The sequence below is a fragment of the Cottoperca gobio genome, chromosome 19 (assembly GCF_900634415.1).
Source record: "Cottoperca gobio chromosome 19, fCotGob3.1, whole genome shotgun sequence".
Taxonomy (NCBI): Eukaryota; Metazoa; Chordata; class Actinopteri; order Perciformes; family Bovichtidae; genus Cottoperca; species Cottoperca gobio.
This window is the reverse complement of record NC_041373.1, coordinates 8,402,940-8,428,816: the sequence shown is the minus strand read 5'-3', so window position 1 is coordinate 8,428,816 and position 25,877 is coordinate 8,402,940. Positions and strand designations below refer to the sequence as shown.

At 42.2% G+C, this 25,877-nt stretch overlaps 1 protein-coding gene across 1 annotated transcript in view; it reads left to right on the top strand.

Annotated features, from left to right (window-relative positions):
* The window catches only part of sdk2b (sidekick cell adhesion molecule 2b), a 240,925-nt gene that overhangs the window by 183,409 nt on the left and 31,639 nt on the right, over positions 1–25,877 (top strand). The window contains exons 5-20 of the mRNA XM_029456609.1: positions 4,666–4,799; positions 6,978–7,089; positions 7,787–7,977; positions 9,214–9,297; positions 9,401–9,595; positions 11,443–11,559; positions 12,119–12,286; positions 12,635–12,737; positions 17,415–17,591; positions 18,631–18,767; positions 19,484–19,631; positions 21,452–21,592; positions 22,432–22,613; positions 23,176–23,291; positions 24,365–24,560; positions 24,941–25,039. Coding sequence (XP_029312469.1) covers positions 4,666–4,799; positions 6,978–7,089; positions 7,787–7,977; positions 9,214–9,297; positions 9,401–9,595; positions 11,443–11,559; positions 12,119–12,286; positions 12,635–12,737; positions 17,415–17,591; positions 18,631–18,767; positions 19,484–19,631; positions 21,452–21,592; positions 22,432–22,613; positions 23,176–23,291; positions 24,365–24,560; positions 24,941–25,039 — 2,300 coding nt within the window. The remainder of the gene's footprint in view (positions 1–4,665; positions 4,800–6,977; positions 7,090–7,786; positions 7,978–9,213; positions 9,298–9,400; positions 9,596–11,442; positions 11,560–12,118; positions 12,287–12,634; positions 12,738–17,414; positions 17,592–18,630; positions 18,768–19,483; positions 19,632–21,451; positions 21,593–22,431; positions 22,614–23,175; positions 23,292–24,364; positions 24,561–24,940; positions 25,040–25,877) is intronic.

Sequence of the window (25,877 nt, the reverse complement as noted above, 5' to 3'; positions counted from 1 at the left end):
TCTGTTAACAATGAATCGTTTCAGCACTACAGGTATGTATGACTCTCAATACCTTTTGAGTACAGACCAAAATGTGTGAGCTGAATGCTTGGTCAGATGGTGGCTTGCTGACTTATTTATTTAATCACATTTTTCCTAAATCAGGAAACATTTCTGACTTCAGATTATATTTTATTTGGCAAAGGCATATTTACCACTGATGAGCAGTTGGGCATATTTTGTTGAATGGAAGAAAAAAAAGGTCCAGTTATCTATAGTGACATGTGCCAAGCGTTGTGATAGCATTCCTATGTGCAGCCCGGCACTTAGTTTTAGTTTTCAGACACTAGCTGCCAATAGTTAAGAAACAAACCCACTATCATTTTAATCAAGTTGACATATTGCTCATTAGAAATGCAATACAAGTTGGTTTTCGCGCCATGACACCGTTGTTAGAGCTGTGACGCCGTCGGCAACAGCTTTATAATTTGCCAAAAGTGTCAACATCCTAAATGGCGGTGCAGCTGGTTTGCATAAAATCAAACCGGTTTAAGCTCCAGCAACACCTGAAATCGACCCAACTGTATATTCAATAAAATGTCTTCTATTTACAATTAAATGAAACAGATAAAATCAGCATCCTCACACTGGAGAGGCTGGAACAAGCAAAGGTTTTGCATTTCCACTCAATTAACTCGAGCGATTAATTGATCATCAAATAATTCCCAATCAATTAATCTTTTCAGCTCTAGTGTAGATAGATGATTGGAATCACGTGACGTATGGGCCTCTGCAGATTAAGGCTGATCAGAAATGGCCTGGAGTTCATTTAGATGTCAGTACCTTGTAGAGTATTTGGGAAATGTGTTCTTTCTTTACCGTTTTCCGAACACTCAACCAACCGCGAGCAACAGAGAAGAGGAAAGCGAACAGTGAGCCACAACTCTCTAGCTCATGCCCCTGGTGAGAAAACAAGCAGCTTTTTTCATGAGCAACACTCCCTTGACTCTTCTCATCTCTATCACTCCTCCATCTCTTCATCCCCAGGAGCTGTGGCTTTTTCATCAAAGGTCTATTGAGCAGTAGGACACGCAGCATGCTGTTTCCTCTCACTCTTCTGTCTCTCCGTAGCTTTCTTTTGTATTCATCTAGTTACTGGCTGTAGTTTGACTCGTACTTTAGCCAGCCATGTGAGCCGCTTGATCCCGTCAACCTCTCTCTCTCCCCCGGGGGAGGCCATCAGTCGACTGGGGCCATTTGTCTGCATGTAATGGAGGTCTGAGGCTGTGGAGCGAGGTTAGGCCTCTCACGGCCCGGTAGAGAGGGACAGCCACGACAGATGCCAAAACACTCCCGTGTGTGTGCGTGTGCGTGTGCGTGTGCGTGTGCGTGTGTGTGTGTGTGTTTGTGTTAGAACAGGCACAGCTCTGTCAGACTGTGTCAGTACTGGATTAACATGATAAAATATGCATGCAGACGGGCAAAGTCAGCGATTGAACTAGATATAAAGATATGCTCTTAAGCAATTTGTTAAAAATGTTGAGACCAGGAACGACATGTCCTTAAATAAAGATCATTGTTTATTTAATTTCCTTGTAATGTAATGTATTAGTAATAATGAAGATTAGAGAAGGGAAGCAGCTAGTGGCAAATCAAACATTTATACTCCCCATCTCTCTATTTCAATCAAACATAAATACTCATCATCATCATTATTGATTAAAGTGCTCTTGAATCATTATCAGGATGGCAGTCATTGAAAAGCCACCCTTGACGCTAAACATAAATAAATTGATCCACAAGAAAGTAATTGCGTATGAGACAGTACTGTTTCTTGCTCCAAGCTAAACTGGGATACATCCTGCTGCACAGTTGGCCAAGATGTTTCTGAGCAGCTGTCCAGCCTGCCAGGCTCTCTTGTGGACCGCAGCTCTTTCTGGATAATAATAATGGAAAAGGAAATTGGGTTGGGATAAAATGGGAAAGCATTCAAAGATGCAGGAATACACATAAAAACCAGACAGAGACAGAAGCATGTTCACACATATCTGATTTGTCCAAATTTCTCAGCTCCCTGGCTTGATAAATCCCTGCACCGTGCCGGATACGTGGTAAGCCATTGTTACAAGCAAGCCTCAGACAGCTGCTCACACACCACTGAGAGTCTGGGGAGTTTAATAAGGATGACCAAAATGCATTCAGCGAGATAATGAGATAGATAAAAAAAAAAAATAAGCAACCAAAACAAGAAGTGACTTCAGGAAGCTGGTCAAAAAACGCACAATTCCATTACCTCTTTTTAACCAAAGTCTTATCTCCCTCTTCCTGCTCCCTTGATATACATGTAAAGCCATTCAGGATAATTGGCTTACTTTTAATTTCTTCCTGCATCAGGTGGTCTTTGATCCCTGAGGACCGGCGAACTCGGGGAGCGGTTAAACCTGCTGAACATGCTGTATAACAAAGTATTGTGTGACCCGCTCTGCCGCAGCGCTGATTACAGGCTGAGGGGAGAGAATGCCAGGAGGAAAAGAGTGCCTCCTGCTCCCACTATTACTGATGAAATCCAGACTTGCTCTGGATGATGGTCAACTATTAGAAGAAACTTATTTTTGTCCGGTGCTTGGATGGGTTTATTGAGTAGAGAGGGATCTCTGGTGGTCAAATAAATTGAAGAGCTTGTAAGATCATCTCATACAATGCTGGACATTAAGACAGAGAGAGTATCAGGAGAGTCTCCTCCAGGTCATATAAAACTCTGGCTCCTATAACTTAGCATCAACTACCCTGTATATTCATCTTCAAGAGATTCTTAAGCGACAGGTAAAGAAGTTAAGCCCCGGATTGTGTCCTGGCAAGTCACCTGGGATTCATTCAGCGCTTTGGACACTTCCGTTCTTCCCCTATCTCCGAAGGGATCCATAATTCATGGCTGTACGTCCAGGATGTCACCGCTCCAGCAAGCGAGCATTAAATATTTACCGCAGATCATAAGCTGCAGCCATTGAGGCCTGCCAGTCCCTTTAGGAAGACTGTTTTCAGTCTCAGCATGCACAGGGAATCCCAAAATGAACCTAGTGCCTGGGTTGCTTTGGTAAATATGTATGGAGATGGTTCTCAAGTCATCATACTTGCTAAATGCTAACAGCACAGGTAGTTATATGCAGCATACACATCATATCACTATCTGTGCTGTGTCCAATGCTTTTCCTACATGCCTCTCAGGAGTTTGATTTGAGTTTCTTTTTTATATGTGTGCACACCTGTGTGTGTGTATATATATATATATTTATTTATTTTTATCCCTGTGAATCTTTTTTCCTTCTCAGTTTCTCATCAGCTCTCGTGCTCCCTTAAGGCACAGCAGGTACTTAGATCCCCCATTGATGAGATGAAGGTCAGGATGGAGGAACAAGTGGATGGAGAAGTGGACAGTTAGATAGGTGAAGGAGAGAAAGAGGAAGTCATCGCCTGTAAAACAGGATCATGATAGAAATGTGACACGGGTTAGAATTCTTATACTCGTGTGCAACAAGCAGCGAGAATTACAGTACTTCTATAGAAAAAGCCATTGTTATGTTAACACTGTTGTTATTGACGACTATGATAGCTGTTATTACCGATTTTGTGCTTTCTGATTGGAAAGCCACTGAAACTCTCCTGATGTAAGATGTGTGTACTTTAGTGTGTAACCGGGCCTGTGTCTGCAGGTGTGTCTCAAATGTCAGAAATGTGCATATTGCTTTGTTTAGAATACATTTTAGCTGCTGTGTCGGTTGGTGTTTTGCCCAAATGTGGTTTGATAGTTGTGTGTCTGTCAGGGTAGATAATCACTTCCTCACATGACCACATTCAAGATCTGGTGGGATAGATGGAGGATAGAGGGGTAGTAGGACAGAGCAGTAGATGGAGGGATAAGGCCAGAGGAAACGAAGGCGCCCAGTTGGAACGGACGATCTACCTTCGGATTGTTGAACACGCACAGATAATAAGAAAATATTGATTTCAAACAGTCAGGGGGCTGTAACATCAGGAGAGAGGAAGGTTTCTCCCTCACTGGTCGCGACATTGACGAGGGAAAGTCAAAGAGAGGACTTGATAGAGACAACAAGACACCAGGTTGTAGCCCCTATAGATCACCTGCTGAAAAATTGATTAGTGTTTATTTATTCAGGCATCATTTCAGCAGCCGACAAGGAAGACGCTATTGTTTCTTGCCAAAAGTGGATGGCTGCCAAAATGCAGGCCGCAGAAAGCTGAGGGGTACAAATAGCCAATTAAAAGCCCTGGGTTATCATATTTCAGAGTGGACCATAAGGAAATGTATGAACAAGGGAGTTTGTCAATATTTCTGCCTTGCTAAGTCAGCAGCAACAGTGTTTACACATTGTAAATCGATATACCTAATGCAGCTTGAACAATGTCATTAAAATGTTAAAATGTTTAATGCCCTTTTCAGCCGTGAGATCAAGTGTGGGCACACATATTTATCTATAATTAAGCAGTCCAACGCTACCTTTGAATGCTGGAAATGTATTGTTTTTTCTATTCTTTGACAGGAAACTGCGCTGGATTCATTACATATATCTTGACTTATCCTCCCCATTATCTTCTATATTCACTATGTCTTAATATATAAATATATGTATATTAAATGCTCTTCTTGTCTTGTTGTTCCCTCCTCAGTGCCATCACTCTGGACAACACACTGGTTATACTGTCCACAGTGGCACCAGACGCCGGGCGCTACTATGTCCAAGCAGTAAATGACAAGAACGGAGAAAACAAGACCAGCCAGCCCATCACCTTATCAGTAGAGAGTGAGTAACCACATACTGTACACACACATGCTGTAATCAATCCATTATGCCAGGACAGGCGACACTGCAACATATTTCAAAACGTCATCATATGTTTTGAAGTGAATGAACTAGTAACTATAAATGTAGTGGAATAAAAGTACAATATTTCCCTCAGAAATGTAGTGAGAATATAGTGGTATAAAATGGAAACACTCAAGTGAAGTACTTGTATGTTTCATATGGGCCATAATGCACATTGAATATTTCAACTTTTCATACTTTGATAATATTTTCAAAATACCACATTTTCACCTAAGTGACATTTAGAGTTTTACGTGTAATTCTTTATTGACGTTTTGCTGCTTTTCCTTAAGTAAACAATTAGCACAGACCCGGTTCCACCCTGCGACATCTAAGAAGCTCAACCTTTATGATCAGATTTAATTTCATGCACTGAAGTGTATCTGTAGCCATAGTCACATTGTTGCAGATGTACACACACAGGAAGAGAAAGCTACGGGGACAGGGACACACACTGTTGCCAAGTCGTTCTTAATATTCACCAGCACCAATTCAGTCGGCTTCAGCTCAACAGACAGCATCTCATGACATGATAGACTGGAGTTCAGTGTGGAAGTGAAAGAGGAGGCTGAGGGTAAGATATTACAGTTGACAACACAAGGGAGCAGATATAGCCTGTGGTACATATGGAGAACAGTGGCAGAGCTGATTATATATTATATATGTGGTCTCGACTTGGCAAGTCTCACGGAACCGAGCCTGGCATTACATAAACATTCTACACATGCTCCTCATATAGACACTCAAACACATACACACACTGATGTACAAGCTAATAGTAGAGCCAACATTGAGAGTTGTGTGTGTTTGAGTTAGTGCTTGTGTTTTACTGTCTGCACATGTATCTGTCAGTATCTGCTACAGCAGCTGTCCCTGCGGCGACGCCTCAGAAGATGCATTTTCCATGAGTTTTCTTGGCTCCCACTGTACTTGCCTAAGACTTGGCGAGAGCGGAGGTCAAGGAGAATTCTGAAGAGACCAGTGTTGCTTGTTAAAGTTTCCATACTATCGATGAAGTTTAAAAACTTGATTGTAACTTCAGCAGATTAATGTCAAGCTATTCCTTTCACAACTCATTTTAAGAACTTTTTTCCGGGTGACTAGCAATAAAAACTTGCCGTTGTTTTTTTTTTTTGTTTTTTTTTGACCTCGTGTTTAAAAGTAGATAAGTCGTAATAACATGGTTCAAATTGAAATGCGTTTCTGTTCAGCACTATGAAACAGCTCTGAAGTATTTAGGTTGAAAAGTTTTAGAATAGTTCTAATGGCATCTAAGAGTTCAAATGTTAGCAAGCATATGCTTACGTTGCAATTATGAGCTGGTCTTTGAAAAACGTTGTTCCCTGTAACGGGCCCTGGCCCAAGAAAGTTTGAGAACCCTGGTTTAAGGTGTGTTGTCTGGGGGGGTGCACACATGGGACTGTATACAGCATCTAATGACCCAAGATTGTTAAGATTGAACCATGACAGCGCCTGTAGCGACATCTGACATGTGCAGCCACAAGCACACACCCAGGGCATGATGGGATTGACGGATCAGTATGAGTTTATCACAGACATGACACATCTCAAGCAGCACACGCACACACTGTGCACTCGCTGCTATGGGCTGTTTGTCTCTGATGCTCACAACACACGCACACAATCGCGCACACACAACGACATAAACCAGTTTGCACATGCATAGTTTTATACACACATAAAAATGTGGATGTATATGCGCACACAGACACACAACCGCCTTTTCACCCCTTCAGCTTTGGGTTTGTCAGGCAGTATTTTTCAATCCCTGTTTCTGGCTCTCCAGCAGACATCTGATTATACACAGTCAGTGCACTGCCTCATCCTATTTGGCCCATCTCTCTGTCAGAACTCGGATATACTGTGTGCACTGGTCAGTTTCAATATGTCACGTCAATGAGCACCCACAAGATCCACTGGGTGGAAATGAAATGAATAAGACACCACCGTCCTGAGAACTCACCACATTCTGTCTGTTATAAGTATATCTGGTTCTATTTATCTATCAAGACCATTGCTCTCTGCTTAACCTCTCCATGTATGTGTGTTTTTGTTGGTATGTGTGTATGGCGACCTGTCTGTCTGTCTGTCTAGATGTGGGAGGTCCAGCAGACCCCATTGCCCCCACCATCATCATTCCTCCCAGGAACACAAGCGTGGTCACAGGCACCTCCGAGGTCACAATGGAGTGTGTTGCCAACGCCAGGTAATCATCCTGAAGCTGCAGGGTCGTACTGTAGATGCCGTTTGTTAAAGGGTCACTTCACTCAAATGACTGCGGATCATTCAGAACAGGAGGTTTCATAGGGACTATTTGCTCAGTAAAAATGTAGTTCCTTTGAAAACTGTTTTCAGCATTTTCTGTGCCGCATATTGTTTTATTGAAGTGAGCACCATTGCTGTGTATGATTCAATACCTGGGCAAATACAAATACTGTCAGCAGGGCTAAATAAGACTTTCTAACGTTATATTTTCTTTTTCTTGTAATTTGGGTAACATTGCCCTTTTACCCACTGTGCCTACACTTGAGGTATATGTTCAATGTTTTGTAAAATCAGAAGTTAGACAATCAAAGGCTGACAATGTTGAGAGTGTTTTTGTAGACACAAGTGTTCTTGCGTCTTGGAATATGCCGAATCAAAGCAGACTTCTCCACTAATGACATCCCTTGATTCATGAAATAGTCAGTTTGAATTTAAAACAGTCATCTCAGCCCATAAACAGATATCTTTTTAGTTTTGAATACCCGACGCTCTGGCAGATTAAACAGATTGATGGATATGTGCCACATTGGAGCAGTGTTGCAGAACCCGAATCATTCATCATCAAGTACAAAACATTTATTTTTTCTAGTCATATTAGAAGAGATGTGAGATCTGAAACTCTGCTTTTCACTCTGTAGGCCTCTTATCAAGCTGAGCATCTCATGGCGTAAGAACGGTGTGCTAGTGACCAGCGGTTTGAGCGACTTCAACCGCAGGCTGACCACCCTCAGTCCCGTGGTGAGCGATGCCGGCTTCTACGAGTGTGAGGCCATTCTCCGCAGCAGCAGTGTGCCTTCAGTCAGTGCTGGGGCTTATCTGCATGTACTAGGTAAGAATTATAGGATGAAATATGCTCTAGTGTGTTTGTTTTTTCCTTGTATAATCACTAAGCACTTGTAACAGGACTGTAGACATCTTGCTTTAAACATGCACATCTGCAGGTGACAAAATCTTCCAATCTTACACTTGTTGCCACTTTGGTTCTTTAGTATTTAGAAAAATAAAAACACAATTTACAGACATTAATGTAAATGTCTGCCTATCACCAAGTCCATGCAGGTTTAATTAGACTGCATTGCTAGTACTATTTGTACAGTGGAAAGCACAAACATTATGACGTGTGCTCCAAATCCAGATGAGCCTTAATTGGAACGTTTCAGTATCTTTGCTGCTAAGTCAAGTCAAAATAGGTTCATCGTTCCTTTCCACCATGTTTTATTTGTGTTTTGTTATTTGCAGCACTTTTCCTCAATGTTTTTTTTAGGTTCATCATAATTTTATGTATTTTTGGACCTTTGTTTCTGTGCACACGGTAGAGAGAAAATTATGTGATTAGTCATAACACATAATTATTGTATGCTTTTTCATATCAGCATGACAACCTAAATGGAAAAAAACAGTGCATCTCTATTTAGCTACCTACATCAGACAAATGTGTGGGAGTAGACATAGCATTATGGTTTGCAAGTTCAAAAGAAAGAGCTGGTATGAAAGTGATATAAATATTACTAGTCTCACTATATGAATCTGGCAAAGCTATGGCTGTGAAGGCATGAGGCAGTGAGGGGAAAGTGTTATTGATTTAAAGGGGGAAAGCTAATGGTTGGCCTGAAGAAACTGTTTAATAGCATTGCTTGAGTCACTTTCCTTCCATCCCACTGAAACACTTTGATGTTTTCAAGGTTGTAACGTGATTCAAAGGACAAGGTGTGGTGAACTTTTCCCTTCACACTGCTTATAGCCTTTCCTCTCCCCGGGAGTTTGAAGGATACATTTACGGTTTACCAATTACTGATTTCTGAAATTACACTACTGTATAATCACATTATTTTCAGCTGCTCTATGAGTAGTTTGCCGCCATGGGCAATACATTTCAAAACAAAAAATAAATATTTATCCTCTAGTATCTTCAATTGCAGACACTGTCAGTTTTCTGTTTGTTAAGACCTCACGTGGTATCACTAAGGTACTAAGGTGCTGTGACGATAACAGCAGAAGGTTTGCAATCTTCCTTCTGATTTTATCTATTTGTCATCCTGTCTTTCCTGTTATCTGCGTCCCTCAGAACCACCGCAGTTTATTAAGGAACCAGAGAAACACATCACAGCTGAGATGGAGAAGGTGGTGGACATTCCCTGTCAGGCACGAGGTGAGCAGATGTCTGCATTTCACTACAAGAATGTTAGAGCATAATTAGTAAAAGGAGGCATGACTTACTGTCCGTAACCCCCACCCTCACTCACCCTCTGCAGGAGTGCCCCAGCCAGACATTGTGTGGTACAAGGATGCTTTTCCCATCAACCCCGTGAAGATGCCTAGGTACAGGGTGCTGGTGGGAGGCAGCCTTCAGGTCAACGGCCTCCTGCCTGATGACACCGGGATGTTCCAGTGCTTTGCCAGAAATCCGGCAGGAGAAGTTCAGACCAACACCTACCTGGCTGTTACCAGTGAGTGCTCAAGCAGCTCTTCAGGAAATGGTTTTACACAGATTACTGCTACTGTTTGGTTAAAACTCAGAACAAAGTGTTTTTCACAGAATAGTGTTAAAGCATAACACGGCTTTCTCACAGCTTGTCAAAATCAGAGTAAGACCAGGTGTAATTGCTTTACAAAAATAGAAAGCAGTTCCAACTGTAGGGAGAAGAGTATGAGCATCCTCACAGAGCCACCAGCTGTAGCTGTCTTATTAACATTATAAGTAGCATTTCATGGCCGTCAATCACATGTGTCAGCAAACTAAACAGTCATAAGAAGAGCCTTAGCTCAAAATGTCACTTGTGGAAGTGACATTTAACAAATAGCACTTAAGGGAGCTACAGTGCGCAGGACTGCAGTGGTCTACGCACTGTTGGATTTAAAAAAAAAACAGTAAGGAACAAACAATTCTACAAACGTAACATAACTACTGCTACTCTTCTAACAAGGACCCAACTTACATTTACGTAAACTGCGATCGATGCAAGAAACACTTGACTGGCGACATAAACTCAGGATGAAAACAGTACAGACACTGTGATGCTCTTCTCTTGTTTTCTCCGTGACCAGGGATGTCAAACTCAGTCGCAGAGAGGGCCGAAATTTAAAATTGGGACTACGTCGAGGGCCAAAGGTCAACATTTATTGAACAGGATAGACATATTGGATAATATATATATTATCGTGGGCTGGATAAAATTGTACGGCCCATGAGTTTGTCTTACCTAGACAATATAAATATTGTTTGTCTGACAGGATTGTGATAGCAACACAGTAGTGTTATAATAATGTAAATGGGATGTTGTAGGCAGATGATAATATTGCAACAGATAAGAATCCAGTCAGTAAAGTCAGTTTCTTTCAGGAACAAACTTCCATCACATGTATTTAGTTTTTTAGAAATATATACATGTATTTGCATTCGCTCAGTAGTCAAGAACTGTGTTTCAAATCTGACTTCTTATATAAACTGACAATGAGGCCTACACTATTACAATGTTTGCTGCATTTCTTATCACCTGAAGTATTGTGTAGAAGTGTGTTTCTTCTGAGCACCATGTCCCTGCTGGAATTTGAAAATTACTGCTTATTATACTCTCACTGTGCATCTGTTTGGCAAGTTTGTGACATCTAGTTGTCTTTACTTTGTCTCAGTTCCTGCAGCCTTCACTCCACGCTGCATCACATTATCAGAATTTATGATATCCTCTCTCGCTAACCCTTCCATCCCCATCTCCCTCTATTTCTCTCACTGTCACTGTCTCCTCCTCTTCTTCTTCTCTTTCCTCCCTCCAGATCTCTTCTTATCATCTCCCTTTTCCTTGACACATTCATGTCTCCACTTCTCCTTTATGTCCTACTGACTGTGTCCTGAGATCAACACTGCTTCTATGACAAACTCCCTACTTCCTCTTTCCTCCTAGGAGCGATACCGTTTTCTGTCATCGTATAAAAGCTTTGATTCATTGCACGTAAGAAAAGGGGATTTTAGTTATCTACATATGGCGTTCTCTTTCTATGCTTCTCCCTCAGTCATTTAAATTCTTCCTCTTCCTATATTCGCTATCTCTGTGGGTGCAAAAAATTGCCCAGCAGCAGACAGTCGAGGCACCGAGGTGAAGGCTATATCAATCCGTTACAAATTAGGGGGACAAAGCATCGACTAAACACTGAGCTGCAGCTGGCTGACGCTTACAAGAAATACGTTTAAAGAGTGGTTTTGCCATAGACATTTGTTCTCTCACCTCTATAACCCCCTTCCCTTCTCTCACCACTGTACTGAGCTCTCTCTTTATTCTATGTGTTTTTCCCCCCTCAGGCATTGCCCCGAATATCACAGCCGGACCCTCAGACAGCACTGTGATCGACGGAATGTCAGTCATCTTGCACTGCGAGACCTCTGGAGCTCCGAGGCCGGCTATCACCTGGCAGAAAGGTCTCTGTTATGCACATGCACGCACACACACCTAAGGATTATGATGTCTGTTATCTATTAGACATGGGACCACAGTTTGCCATAGCTTTACAAATAAAGCGTGATTGGATTCCGCCTGGGCAATATATCGATATTGTGATCTGAGATTACATTTTGGATATCGTAATATGGCAAGTGTTGTGTTTTCTGGGTTTTAAAGGCTGCATTACAGTAAAGTAAGTTTCTGACCTTCCAAGACTGTTCAAGCTATTCTGTTATTTGCCTTAACACACTTAGTCATGACATCCACTTCACTGCGGGATTACTGCAGGATTATTCATCAAAAATCTCATTGCGTAAATATTTTGTGAAAGCACCAATAGTAAACCCTACAATAATGTCACAATGTCCATATAGAGGCATTTGGTCAAAGATATTGTGATTTTCTCCATATCGACGACACCTAATTCCAATAGCAGATCTTATAAATGCCTCCTTTTTTTCTCTGTCTACCTTTACTCTATTTATGTATGTTCTTTCTCATCTATTTATTTCTCTTCTACGTCTAAATTCACTTAAGGTGAGCGTGTGTTGGCCAGCGGTTCAGTGCAGCTACCCAGGTTCACCCTGCTCGAGTCAGGCAGCCTACTCATCTCCCCCTCACACATCTCAGATGCCGGGACCTACACTTGCATGGCGAGCAACTCCAGGGGCATCGACGAGGCGTCCGCTGACCTTGTGGTCTGGGGTGAGTGTGCAGGGTTAGATGGACTTGGCCTTTCATAGCATGTCTGTTTAGCAGAGGTTGGGAAACGAGGCCATGCCGTATAATAATGAAGCTGCACTGAATTCATCAGATACAAAAATGCTCTTCTGTGCAAACGTGGAGTCATCATAAAGGTGTTTTCTGCAAGAAGCCATCAAGAAACAAAATATGAAAACGGCGGCATGTCATTTCAACTGAAATGAGTTTTTCTGAAATGTGCTTGTCGTGTTGTTGTGTTTTCAGTATTGTTCTTCTCAGGAAGGACATTTTGTTCATTGTTTTCTCTTCTCTCATCTCTCTCTCTCTGTTTTTTTCTTTTTGTCTCCACAGCTCGCACCCGGATTACAATCCCCCCACAGGACCAAAGTGTTATCAAAGGAACTAAAGCCATTATGACCTGTGGAGTCACACATGACCCCAGTGTAACTGTCAGGTAAGGGTACATTCACACACATAGAAGTATTAAGTAAGTGAAGTTTATTTATACAGCATTATATATAGCACATTTCTAGAAGAGTTGTCATAAAGTGCAGTAAAACAAAAGCAAAGAGTAGAAGTACAGACACAATGAAAGTGTGAAAAAAGAAACAAAGGGAAATTAAAACTGGTAGGCCTTGTGCTTCTGTTTCATAGGATAAGGCTGGCCTATATTTTTCTTGTCAACAAATGAAATAACCAAAAAAAGACTATTTGTGAGTGTGTCTCTTAATAATTAATAGTTTTCATTTAAGGTTAAGTAATTTACTTAAATAGCTGCTTGTAAGTGTAAATAGTGCATTTGTTGGGGACTATTTTCAGCCATGTATTAACACACATTTGGTGCAGTAGTATGCATTTAGTGCAGCTTGATGGCATATATGGGATTCACTCACGATCCAGTGTTTCCCATTGATGTGTTTTTAATCATTTTAGGACAACAATGGAGATCTATGACGCAAATGAATACGCTATCTCTGGCTTTGTGTACACAGGAAATACTTGTTAGTAGGAAACCTTTATTGTTGGTTTTGATATTTTCACAGGATTATTTGATGATAAGAAAGATATATATAATAATACCAGTCTTATCCTTTAAAGGAGTCCACAATGTCGATAGATCAAAAGTCCGAAAATAATTTTCAAAGGGAAAAAGACACAATCTGAAAGCCACAATATCCTTTGGTTTCGAGCTGGGAGCGAGGCTCAACAAACAAGCATGTGGGTGCATGACCATGCAGTCAAATCTTAAATTGGATTCTGAATTTCATAGGGAATCACATTTGATATATGTCTCAACTATTAAAGGACTTATTCTAAAGCCTTGCAGCTGCATTCTGGGCCACTTGCAATAGTTCCGGGGAAGTCTTATTCAGGCAGGTGAAAAGGAGTTACAATAGATTCCTCCAAGAACTGGGAGTCTCAGGCCCTGCTCTCTCTGCTTAAATCCTACCTAAAAGACCACACCTACAGGGTAACTTGAAAAGGGTCTCTGTCGGACCCCTGTCAACTCACCACTGGGATTCCTCAGGGCTCCGTGCTTGGCCCCCTCCTGTTTTCTCTGTATACCAATTCACCTTGCTCAATCATTACCTCTAAGGGCTTCTCCTACCACAGCTACGCAGATGACACTCAACTGATTCTGTCTTTTCCCAAATCCGAAACCGAGGTGGAGGTACAAATCTCTGCTTGCCTGGCTGACATCGCTCAGTAGATGGCTGCACACCACTTGAAACTCAACCTCGACAAGACAAAACTGCTTTTCCTTCCAGGGAAGGTCTCTCATCCAAGACCTTACTATCAACATCAGCACCTCGGTTGTTTCCCCGACTCGGACCTCAAGGAATCTGAGTGTGACACTGGAATGACTAACTGTCCTTCAGTGTCAGCATCGCTGCAACATCCTGCTCCTGCAGACACACTCTGTACAGTATCAGGAGGATACGTCCCCTACTGGCCCAGAAGGCGACACAGGTTCTGGTCCAGGCTCTTGTCATCTCACACCTTGACTAATGCAACTCCCTCCTGGCTGGTCAACCTTCATGTGCTATCCGACCTCAACAGCTCATTCAGAATGCAGCAGCCCGACTGGTCTTTAACCTACCCTAGTTCTCCCACACTACACCGCTCCTCCGCTCCCTTCACTGGCTACCAGTATACACTAAACTGCTTCCAGACACTGGTACTGCCCTACCGTGCTGTGAATGGATCAGGCCTATCCCACATCCAGGCGATGGTTAAACCATATACCCCAGCTCGCGCACTTCGCTCTGCATCGGCCAATCGGCTCGCTATTCCTTCACTGTGAGTGGGACCCAGATTCCCCTCAAACAAAACCCGCCTGTTTGCTATCCTGGCTCCAAAATGGTCGAACGAGCTCCCCATTAATATCAGGTCAGCAGAAAGTCTTCACACCTTCCGTCGTAGACTGAAAACCCACCAGTTTCAACAGCACCTTGGCGAATGAGAAAAAGAAAAAGATTCCTATTTTCTGTATGTAGCACTTAGATCGGTTTGGCTTATTTAAAACTATTGTTCTGCACTTAAAATGATTTCACCTATTTGAAGCTAATGTACTTGCAAGATCCCTGCTGTTCTGAGTTTGTATCCTCATGGTTGTTTGCACTTATTGTAAATCGCTTTGGACAAAAGCGTCAGCTAAATGTAATAGTTTAGATGGATATATCCATGGATACAAAAACCTTTTCACATCTGGACACATCATCCTCTACACGTCAGTGAATACCTAATAAAGCATGTTGGACTATTTTGGCCTACAGATTTTGTTAACAAAGATTCTTCATTATTTTTTATTAGTTTCTGTATTGTTCTTGAAACCTTTGGTTGTTTATTTGTCTTTTACTACTCTTTTTCTACCAAATATTTATTGTTTAACTCTCTGTATCGTATCCTATGCTGCTGCTATGCTCCAGTTCCCTCGCAGGAATGTGAAGCGCTATATATAAACATAAAGGCAAACACGAAAAGCTGTGTACCAGACTTGTGGCTTAGACATGCTATTTGTACAAAAACATTTACACATGTGAAAAAGGTTTGTCGACCACATATGTATGTCGTTCACACACACGTTCACCTTACAATTTCAGTCCAATTCAGTTCAACACACAACCCACACAACATTTATTGAACACCAAGCTTGTAGCCGACATCAGAAGCGATCAATAGAGCATTGTGTCCCTTTCTAAAGAAGGCTACATCTGACGCTACGTTTGAGCTGTGCAGTTTTGATGAGGGTGAATTCAGCGTTTGATATGCAGCCATCAGCCGCTATGATATGCATGCAGGGCAGCTACGTTTCTGAGTTTGAAGAGACAGCGAAGAGAAAGATGAAATACCGCACTAATAACAAGTTATTCTTGAATTGTGGTGGAATAAAAGACGAGCAAAACCTCAGTTTACTCATTGCTTTACTGTCAAAAATAGTTAACCTACCATCTAAAGCTGACATGTATGTGTCCATCATAGTTCACCTCCCAGCATGTGGTAACTAAACGATGCAAGTCATGTTCTTAGAACCTGGTAAAAACTATTTTTTATGGATTTGATCATGCAATTAATTCGGCGTTAAAGAAATGTTCATTTGAGAATGTGCTTTAAAGCAGAAACAGATATTTCTTTCCTCAAGCTTTTCCAAGTGGTAGTATTGTTGGTGTTGCTGTCAGATCGCTTTCCATTTTCCTCGGAGCTACCATCAACCCAGGACACACTGCATTTGTTTACAAACAAAGTGCACAACAGAGACGTTGATAACATATTTTCTGTTTGTTGATTTTCAAACCCTCTGAGAAACGCTGGGGTCGCCGGCGGCCCCGGCCAACATAACTGTCTTTAACAGGCTGAAGCGGCCTGAGCTTGTTGAGAAGAAGGTTAAATATCGCTCCAAAGTTGGGATCAATTTTCGCGATGGAAAAACTGGCATGGCCATATTTACAGTGGTCCCTTGACCTCTCACCTCAAGATATCTGAATGACAATGGGTTCTATGGGTACCAACAAGTTCCCTTTTCCAGACATGCCTCCTTTACGCTAATCACGTGCAGTTTTGGGCAAAAAAGCAGTATAAATCTGTTATTCTTGCACATTTTATGGTGCATTCGAATATTTCTGCATGATGGTGTCCCTAAACCGTCTTCGAATGGCATAAATTGGGTATGACTGGAAAGCTTGCGGATCCAATGAGCCCAATTGTAGTGATGTGTGATGTTATTCCTCATCGTAGCCATTTCATTGCAGTGAGACTATTTTTTTAAACTTCCTGTATAAAATGAGCTGTTGTGAGCTCTAGGATAATCACAGCCTCATGAAACGTTACAACCACAAACTACAGACTGAGGTCATTCAGAGGATGTTTGGCTTTCCTATATTCACAATAAGGGAGTTTCTGAGCAGTTTCCAGAACAGGAGTTTCGCTGAAAATTGAAATTCTTGTATAAATCTCCACATGTCAAAAGTTTTTGATATTAAATCACAGCATGGTGATTTATTCATTTATGGTGTTTCTCAACTTCTTGGTGGCTTAATGTGGTATTTTGGAGTGTGGCCTGCTATCTCCCCCTAAATATCCTGTCCCACCTAAAAGGGACAGCAAGGGGATTATGTGGATCTCTTAAGGGTTAAAGCAGAAACAGATACACCCCAAGCGTTTTCAAGTTGTGTTATTGTTGGCGCCGCTGTCTTTCCATTTTCGTCAGAACTACCTCGTCCTTCAACGTGTAGAGTTTTCACATCACTCCGGTTGTTCCACTACCTGGGGATAGTTTGGCAGACTGAATTGCATAGTGAAAGCGAGGCTTATAGGAAACCCATCTAAACGCCAAAGGTGTCATTATCCTACATCTATTACATTGTGCAATCAACATATACATCATAATGATATTTCTGTCCATTATAACTATTTGCCGTCATGATAACATTTTGATTTCCCCGGGACTATTTTCTGTGTGGTGTTGGAGATGTTTTATGAGTTTTTGGGAAACTGTTGGAAGCTTGCAGTCCTCACCCTGTTTGACATTGTTGCCTGAGTACGCATTTTCCCAACAGAGGTTGTGAGTGATACTGTAATAGGCAAAAACATGTGAATAACATCCAGGCTGACTGATGACTTTGCATTCCAGGCATGTCTGGGAAAAAGAGGGCTCTGTGATCAACGTCCAGTCCATCCCCCGCATGCGACTGGAGGCAGACGGCACCCTCCACATCTCCCAAACCTGGTCAGGTGACATAGGCACGTACACGTGCAGAGTGACCTCCGTTGGCGGTAACGACTCCCGCAGCGCACACCTCCGTGTCAGGTAACCACCGTCGCCTTCATCCTATTCCTGGCATTTATTTTTTTTTCCGCAATTCTTGTTTCTCTGTTACTCTCCAGTGTAAAGACACAGGAAGGAACATTTCCTAACATGTTCTCCTTGGAAGCATACACAGGCACACCTATACATGTACGCTCTCACACACGTGCAAGTGCCAGAAACGTGCACGCTTTCCACCACCAACCTTTTTACTGCCATTCTGCCTTGTTCTGACTCATTTCCACTTAAATAACGCCTATTCCTCCTCACCCCCCCTGTCCTCTTTCTCACCCGACACACTTTCAGCCCAAGGGAACCCCCCCCCCCCCCCTCTCCATTCCCTATCCTGTGAGACTACACACCTGTACTCATACAAACACCTCTATATTGTTTTTGTCACCTCAAATTGTATTTTTCTATAAAACTTTGCCTGCCATTGTTTTTCTTTTGCACACCGTGCGTCACTGCATTAAGGGTGAATTGAATATGAATGAGACATTTAACTTTCTGTTTGCCAAACTGATGGATTGACTGACTGTTTGTGTCTTTCTCTGTCCCCCTATCGGCCGTCTCGTTGGCTGGCAGCCTTTTGACTGCATAACTGCCTATATTCGTTCATTGCTCTAAGGTTTATCTATCAATCTGTCTGTGCTTATCTGAATTCTTGGCTGAATGAATTAATGAGCCTTAGCTTTGGCCTCATTTATTCATGTCTTTGTCTGTGCATTTTCTTCCTATCTGTCTTCTTATGCGTTTCAATCCACCAACCACCCCCGCCCCCCCCCCCCCCCCCTCCCTAGTGATATCTATCTTCTTTTGTTTGCCCGTGTGTCCATCTTGTCAAGAAAGCATCTTTGCAGTCTTGTCTTGCCACATTTCATCACCTGTCTAACTGTTATAAAACATACAGCTTTACTTCAGATTTGTACGAGACGTTCAGAGAAAACAGAAATGCTCTGTAACTCTCTTTCCCCCCGCGGAGGATTTGCTGTGATAGGAGAGATTGTTTTATTTATCGAAGTTGTCCTGATGTTCCCTACAGGCAGCTGCCCCATGCCCCAGAGAACCCTACAGCCGTGCTGAGCACATCTGAAAAAAGAGCCATCGACCTGGCCTGGGCCAAGCCTTTTGATGGCAACAGTCCCCTCATACGCTACATCCTGGAGGTTTCTGAGAACAGTAAGCCACATAATATCCAGTCTTTTCCTATCATGCATCAATCTATTGCATTCTTCTCTACCTTCTGTGCTTTGTGTCAGTTTACACAACCTAAAGATCTATCTATCTACAATGAGTTAGGTCTGGGGGAGAGGGAACTCGGCTCTTGGATCATCATTGCAGCAGCGAGTGAGAATGACGTTTAATGTAGCTTGTTTCGATTTTTCATTTCCATGCAGTCAGGCTTCTATGATGTCGATGTTTGTCCCAAAGCGTTTAACTGCAAAGCAAATACAGCAAAGAACTTGAAAAATAATTTAATAACATGATCAATAAGACTAATTAAGAATGTCTATGATTGCATTTAATCTCAAATTAGATGCGTAAGCTACACTTTACTTCTGCATGTAACGAGCATGTTCAAACTAAATTACAGTTGAACTGTAGAACATTTGTACTTAAATCTGCAGCTCGATTCTTCTTTGATCTTTTTTCTCAGCATGACATGTTTCATTGAATTAATTTGAATTTTAAATTGTGACCCGCCGTGACAAAATGATTGCAGGCATGAGAGTAAAAAACTTTCTGAATAATAGAGAAAATTGCTAGAAATGTTAGAGTCCTTCCGAACAAAATGTTACATGTTATGGGATGTTGAGGTGAATGGTTAGCAAAGCAATGAACAAGATATGTGTATGTGTGGAACAAGGTGTTAAACTTGATTTTCTTTGTTCTAGACGCTCCCTGGGCCATCCTGCTGGCCAATATCGAGCCAGAGTCAGCAGCAGTGACGGTGAATGGCTTGATACCGGCGCGCTCCTATCAGTTCCGCCTCTGTGCTGTTAATGATGTGGGGAAGGGGCAGTTCAGCAAGGAGACAGAGCGGTGAGACAGATCCTTTATCTATTCCCACTATCAACACTATAACAGTTTTGTTTTTACCCTTTTATCCAGGCTATACAGAATAGAGGAACACAAAATGCCAGTACATTTCCTTTGTAGGGAAAGCTATAATTTCCATACAATTTTCTCAGGACTTTCATTGACATCAACAATCTACCATGGTAGTATTATTTCCTTGGCAATAGCAATGGGCAATCTTAGAAAGGAAGTCTAAGAAAACAAGAACCTGCAGAATGTCGTGGTTTTTAGTAAATAGAACATTGTGCTCAGGAAATCCGTTTCCTAGACAACCAGTTTGACTGATCCCTTCAGTCAAGAGTCAGTGAAGAAGGATATACGTGTAAGCATACCACAGCAGATACACACAAACATGCACAATCACATGTGAACACACATTCACACTCACAAACCCCCGTGTACTCTCGCGTTTTAAAAAGCCGTAGGAGGGATTTAGGTTTGAGACAACATTAGGTTTGGCCTTTCCGTGGCCTCACACAATTTCAAGCACTTATTCCTCTCTCTATCTCTTGCCCCCCTCCTTTCCTCCTTCCACCAGTCTGTCATGCTTCCTCACGCTGCCAGCTCCCTAGCCAGAGGAGAGCTATGGGGGGCTCCGTCTGCGTGTTGCAGGGGAACTGGCACCATACGCTCTGTGACGCCATTTGGTACTTAGTCACCGCCACTGATCTCACTCCCATCTCTCATACGTGGCTTCTCCCCAGACACTCGTAGTGTTTTGTCAGGGAACATATACGTATAGCGTTTGGTGGCTGATTAGTCCAGACATCCTACGACTTCCTCAGATATTGTGTTAAGGGTGGGCACTGTGCATAATTTTAGAAAGCAAAAGAACACAATGACCGGTCACAGTTTTTGGTGGTACAAAACATTTGAGGGACAGAAAAAGAGGGAGTTGGAGTAAGAGTGTAAATCACAAGTGTCATCATGATACGATATTATATTGAATCTTTGGTCAACAATACAATATTTGTCAAAATATCACAAAGTCTGCCACAATACGATTTTGATTCGATTCAGGGGCCTTCATATGCCCAGTCACACAATCAGCTACATTTATATCAACTCACTACCAGACATTTACATTAAAAACAATCTATTATTTTTAAATAGACCTATGGTTGCAGGTTAAATCTGGTGAAGCAGCTTGTCCCTAAAATGAGAATAGCTGGTCCACCTTAAAGGTTGGCCCACCTCAAGTGAACCTGGGCCGTTGTTGTTGCAAACTCATGGCTCACCAGCTTTACTTTGATCAGCAGGTGGCAAGCAAGACGTGGGAGCTTAGCTTGAGTCTTTGAGGAGTAATCACCAACACATAAACTGTACACACACTGCACTGTGTTCCCTGCTGCTACTCATAGTCACACACATTCACTCTTTTTATCAAACGCACGCTCTGCAACGTTATGCTGTTAGCACCGCTCGCTAACATCGCTCGGAGAAAGGGGCATCTTAAAGACGATGATATGTTTCGATGTTTTCACTTTGCATCAATGACATGGATGGTTGATCATCGAATTGATACATTAACCTAGATAGATGCACTTACCCACCCTTAGTTTGAATAAGTGCTTCAGTTGAAATCAATCCGGTATTTAACTTTGGATTGATAGGCTTCCTTTAAGCTGTCTGTTACATTATTACAAAGCTTTATGGTTTCAGTTTGAAATGAACTAAATCTGTATTCATGATGCTTTTCAGAAAGAAAATGTTCTTTTAGTCCTATTCCTCACTGCCTTCTCTCTTCATGTCTCTTCATGTGTGTGTTTGTGTGTGTTCTGCAGGGTCTCTCTCCCCGAGGAGCCCCCCAGTGCTCCTTCTCAAAACGTCATCGCTAGCGGCCGGACCAACCAGTCCATCATGATCCAGTGGCAGCCTCCGCCGGAAAGCCACCAGAACGGCATACTTAGGGGCTACACCGTCCGGTAAGATCCCGGTTCATCCAACCGTCCGTGTCTTACTTTTTCTTTCCAAGGCTGGAAGGTGCACGCGCACATTCAGTCCAACATGAGCTTCACCCTCATGTCCCGTCAGACTCAAGAACAGCTGTTAATACAGGAGTTTGGAAGGAAGATCCAGTAGGAAAAGGTGTTCTCGTCTTCTTATCATTGTTATTAGTTGATTGATTTTACATTTCATTTGTGACATTGAGAAATTAGGATTTGCACTTTCAGTATGAAAAAATCAACACCCAAATGTTCTTGATCGAATTTAATATTGTTTTTTAACTTCATTTCCACTACATCATCTTATTATGGTAAGAGCTGGATTGAAGTCTCACACAGGAAGTTTCACTTAAGAGCATCTACAGTGTCAGTTAACACCAATGCATAATGTTCTTTAATAATAATTCAGAGCGAAAACTAAAAATGTTATGACTTATTTGACTTCAAAAACTTTAGCGACTCTAATAAGCAGAGTCAGCAATATGCCAAACTGACTGTAAATCCTGTAAACATGTAATTAGTTCGGTTTCCTGTCAGGCTTTTTATTCATTACATCCAAATGAAACAGCAGGTGTTTTCAAGACAACACTCAGGTCTGTCAGTGTTTTTTAATTAATTGTTTGCTGGTGCGTTGTCTCCCCCTAGCAGGGAGTGTAGTGTACTAACTCAAGCAACAGAGAACTTTAATGTCCTCTCTTTGTCAGTGAACCATCGGAAATGTCAACTTCAGGCCGCAAACAACACAACAAACACATATTTCTAATGGTTTTAGTTAGTGGCAAAGTCCAGCATTTAAAGTTCACATATTTGTATCTCAGGTACCGTCTGACTGGGCTGCCTGTGGACTACCAGATGAAGAACATTTCCAGTCCTGACGTGACTAACCTGCTGCTGGAGGACCTCATCATCTGGACCAACTATGAGATTGAGGTCGCTGCTTACAACGGGGCGGGTTTGGGCACTTTCAGCCATAAAGTCACAGAGTGGACTCTGCAGGGAGGTGAGCAGTCATATCATCAATGTTATTGATCCGAGACCAAAGCTGATATGCTGACTATTTTCTTTCTTAATTATTGAAAGTGTCATTTTCAATGAGTGTGCATTTATATGTGTTAATTTCAAGCAAGCTTGTATTTTAAGCGCGATGATTATTCACGATGAATAAGATGCAACATCCTTCAAGTGCAATGTTATTATTGAACAACAAATTGGGAAAAAATCTTCCAGTTTGAAGCAATTAAAAAAAATTGCATCATCATTGATTCTTCTTTGTAAGGATCTCACAAAGGTGTTTCATTCCCCTGAAATCTATAAGCAGCTCACAGCCACAAACAACCCACAGAGAGCCCTGGTATTAGGTGTTAGTGTCCTCAGAGAGAGAGTGATGGCAGTATATGCCCTGACCTGTGCAGCAGCGATCAATACTGACATCAAAATAGATCCAGGCAGACTTCCAGCAGTCAACTGAAATGTGTTCTCACACCTTTATTTTTGGTCTTCCTACCTTTTTACTTTTTCTTCCCCTCTGTCTCCCTTTTTCTTCCTCTCTTCTTCCATCCCAGTACCCACCATCGCCCCCGGCAGCGTGCAGGCCGAGTCGGTCAACTCGACAACGATCCGTTTTACGTGGATAGCCCCTAACCCTCAGTTCATCAACGGCATCAACCAGGGCTACAAGGTCAGTAGCTGCCGCGGTGCCGTCACCGGCAGCCATCACGTCCATTGACAGAACTGTCAGAGCTGATCTTGTAGTATCACATATCCTGTGTAGCAAGAGGGGGAGAAGAGCCTGGGGGCAAAAGATATTCGGTGCCATCGTGAACGATGGACTTTGTTCACCTATTTATCAGTCGGAGGTCATTCTCTTTATCTTCACAACCATTTTTCACATGTTTTATTGTGAAGCTTTGTGCACGGAATGATGAACGTCTTCATTATGTTATGATGGCTCTTGAATATCGTCCATCTCTCTGTCTGTGTGTACACTTCATTGAAACTATCTACAAATGTAGCCCAAAGGTAATCGTGAAGCCACAGCCATAGGGGCAGTTCCATCTTTCCATGGACTCATTTGCAACTGAATTATATAATTGTTTTTTTTGTCTGTCTGTTCAATAGCGCTCAGCTGGGTGGAGGGGTCACTGTACAAACCCAATCTGAATATTAAATACCAGATTTTTCTCCGGGGAGAGACTCGAGCAGCAGTGAGAAAATGGGAGTTAAAGAGTGTGTAAGGTGATAGAGAGTGAGCGAAAGGAGACTTTCAGAGAGAGATGGAAAGAGACAGATATAAAAAAAAAAAAAAAGAGAGTGTGGCAGACAGTCAAGTATCTTTCCCTCTGACATCTTATTGCCAGCTCTTCACTTCCCTAGAAGCTCCCTCGCTCTGGAAGCAAACCCAATAGACCTTCCTTTGGGACTCATTAACTAAGCACCTAATTGGTGGATCCAGGTCTCATTTGTAGAAGCTATATGGTGCGCAATCAACATGCATGATGAGATGCTATCTTGAGCCTTGACTCCCTCTGCCTCTCCCAGTCTTAATGGAGCTAATCAACTATACCCTCACAGTGAAAACCTCTTCAGGGTATCTTTTTCAATATATTTTGGAGAGCTATGATGCCAAATAACTCACTGAGTGGCACTGCTGTTAGTTTTGCGAGCATAAATATGTGAGAATTATTACAGAGAAATGCTGTCTGGGTCATTTTCTTCAGACTCACTTTTTCCTTTTCTGTTTGTCTGTTTTAGTTGCTGGCCTGGGAGCCTGGCAGAGACGAAGACGTTGCTATGGTAACAGTGCGACCGAACTTCCAGGACAGCGTCCATGTGGGATATGTGACAGGTCTGAAGAAATTCACAGAGTATTACACCTCTGTGCTGTGTTTCACCACGCCCGGAGACGGCCCCCGCAGCCCGCCCAAAGCATTAAGGACACATGAGGACAGTGAGTGACTTTTCTTTCACAGTTTTTCTCTCTCTGGTGGCGGAGAGGGGACACGAGCATCTCACAGTAACACATCCTCCGGGCAAGATCTATTATTCATGCAGAACGAAGTTGTAGAGAAGTGCTAATGACTGAGTTTATGCTGCATCTAGCCAGGATCATCATAATTGGGACTTAGAGATTCCCTTGGAGATAATTGGTTAAGCTTTGAAAACTGTTAATTTTCCTCAACTTGTCATCATTTTTTCAGCCTTTCATTTCCTTGTTTTTTTCAGAGTTAGTTGTAAACACATTGAAAACACAGATGTTGTCACCAGTTTGGGGCTATGTCCTCTATGCCAGAGTGGCCTAACTCATTATTCTTATTTGTCCCTGTTCAGCCCCAGGTGCTGTCGGTCACCTGAGTTTCACTGAGATCCTGGACACCTCACTTAAGGTCAGCTGGAGTGAGCCTGGCGAGAAGAATGGAGTTCTCACAGGTACATTCACTTCGCTCCAAAATGATACTTGTAGTAAAGCAGGAAATTGTGCTCTACTGAAAGAGAACAATCACGCAAAGATTCTGTTGTATTTTGCTTTTTAACAACCGTTTGACCTCATTTAGTGACCCCCGCACATGGAACACAGCTACTTTAGTGTTGTTTATTGTTAATGATCTGCGCCAGGCGTAAGTGGGGAGATCATGCCTTCGGTGTGCGTGTGTGGTTGCTGTGATTCACAAGTTTAAAAAAACAACTTTTTATTGACTGTTTTCAACCGTCATTGATTGCTGACTCCTCACTTAACCGGGCGGTAGGAGTCACAAGTGATCAACAACTGCCTCAGTAACAAAAAGCATTTCCAGGAATCGAGTTGACTAAAACAATCCTAACTTAGTCTGTTGCAGGTGCTGTTTGCCGTCGCTCAAAAAATGACTCCATAGAAAAGTCTGATCTCATTTTGATCCGGAGCATCTGCATTATATCCATATCCGACATGTTATGTTCGGCACCAGATGAATAAATCCCTGTTTTGGTTGTCTTTGCCGTCATCTTGACTGTAAGGGAGCCTGGGAGGAACAATTGGGTTCAACTCTTCTTTGTTTGAGAGGGAGAGACACCTGGCGGGGATCTGAACTCTACTGAGTGCACTTTTCTAGTTTTATTTGGGTCATGCACATATTACTGCCTAGGCCGCATAAGCTTACAAGACACCAAATATACCGTTGCATCAGTTAGACAAGCCTTGTCAGAAAATGATAGAACTTCTTAAATAAAACATCACATTGCAAACAAAGAAACAGTGTCTCCTCCCCGTAGCTCTGCAAGAAAAATCCAT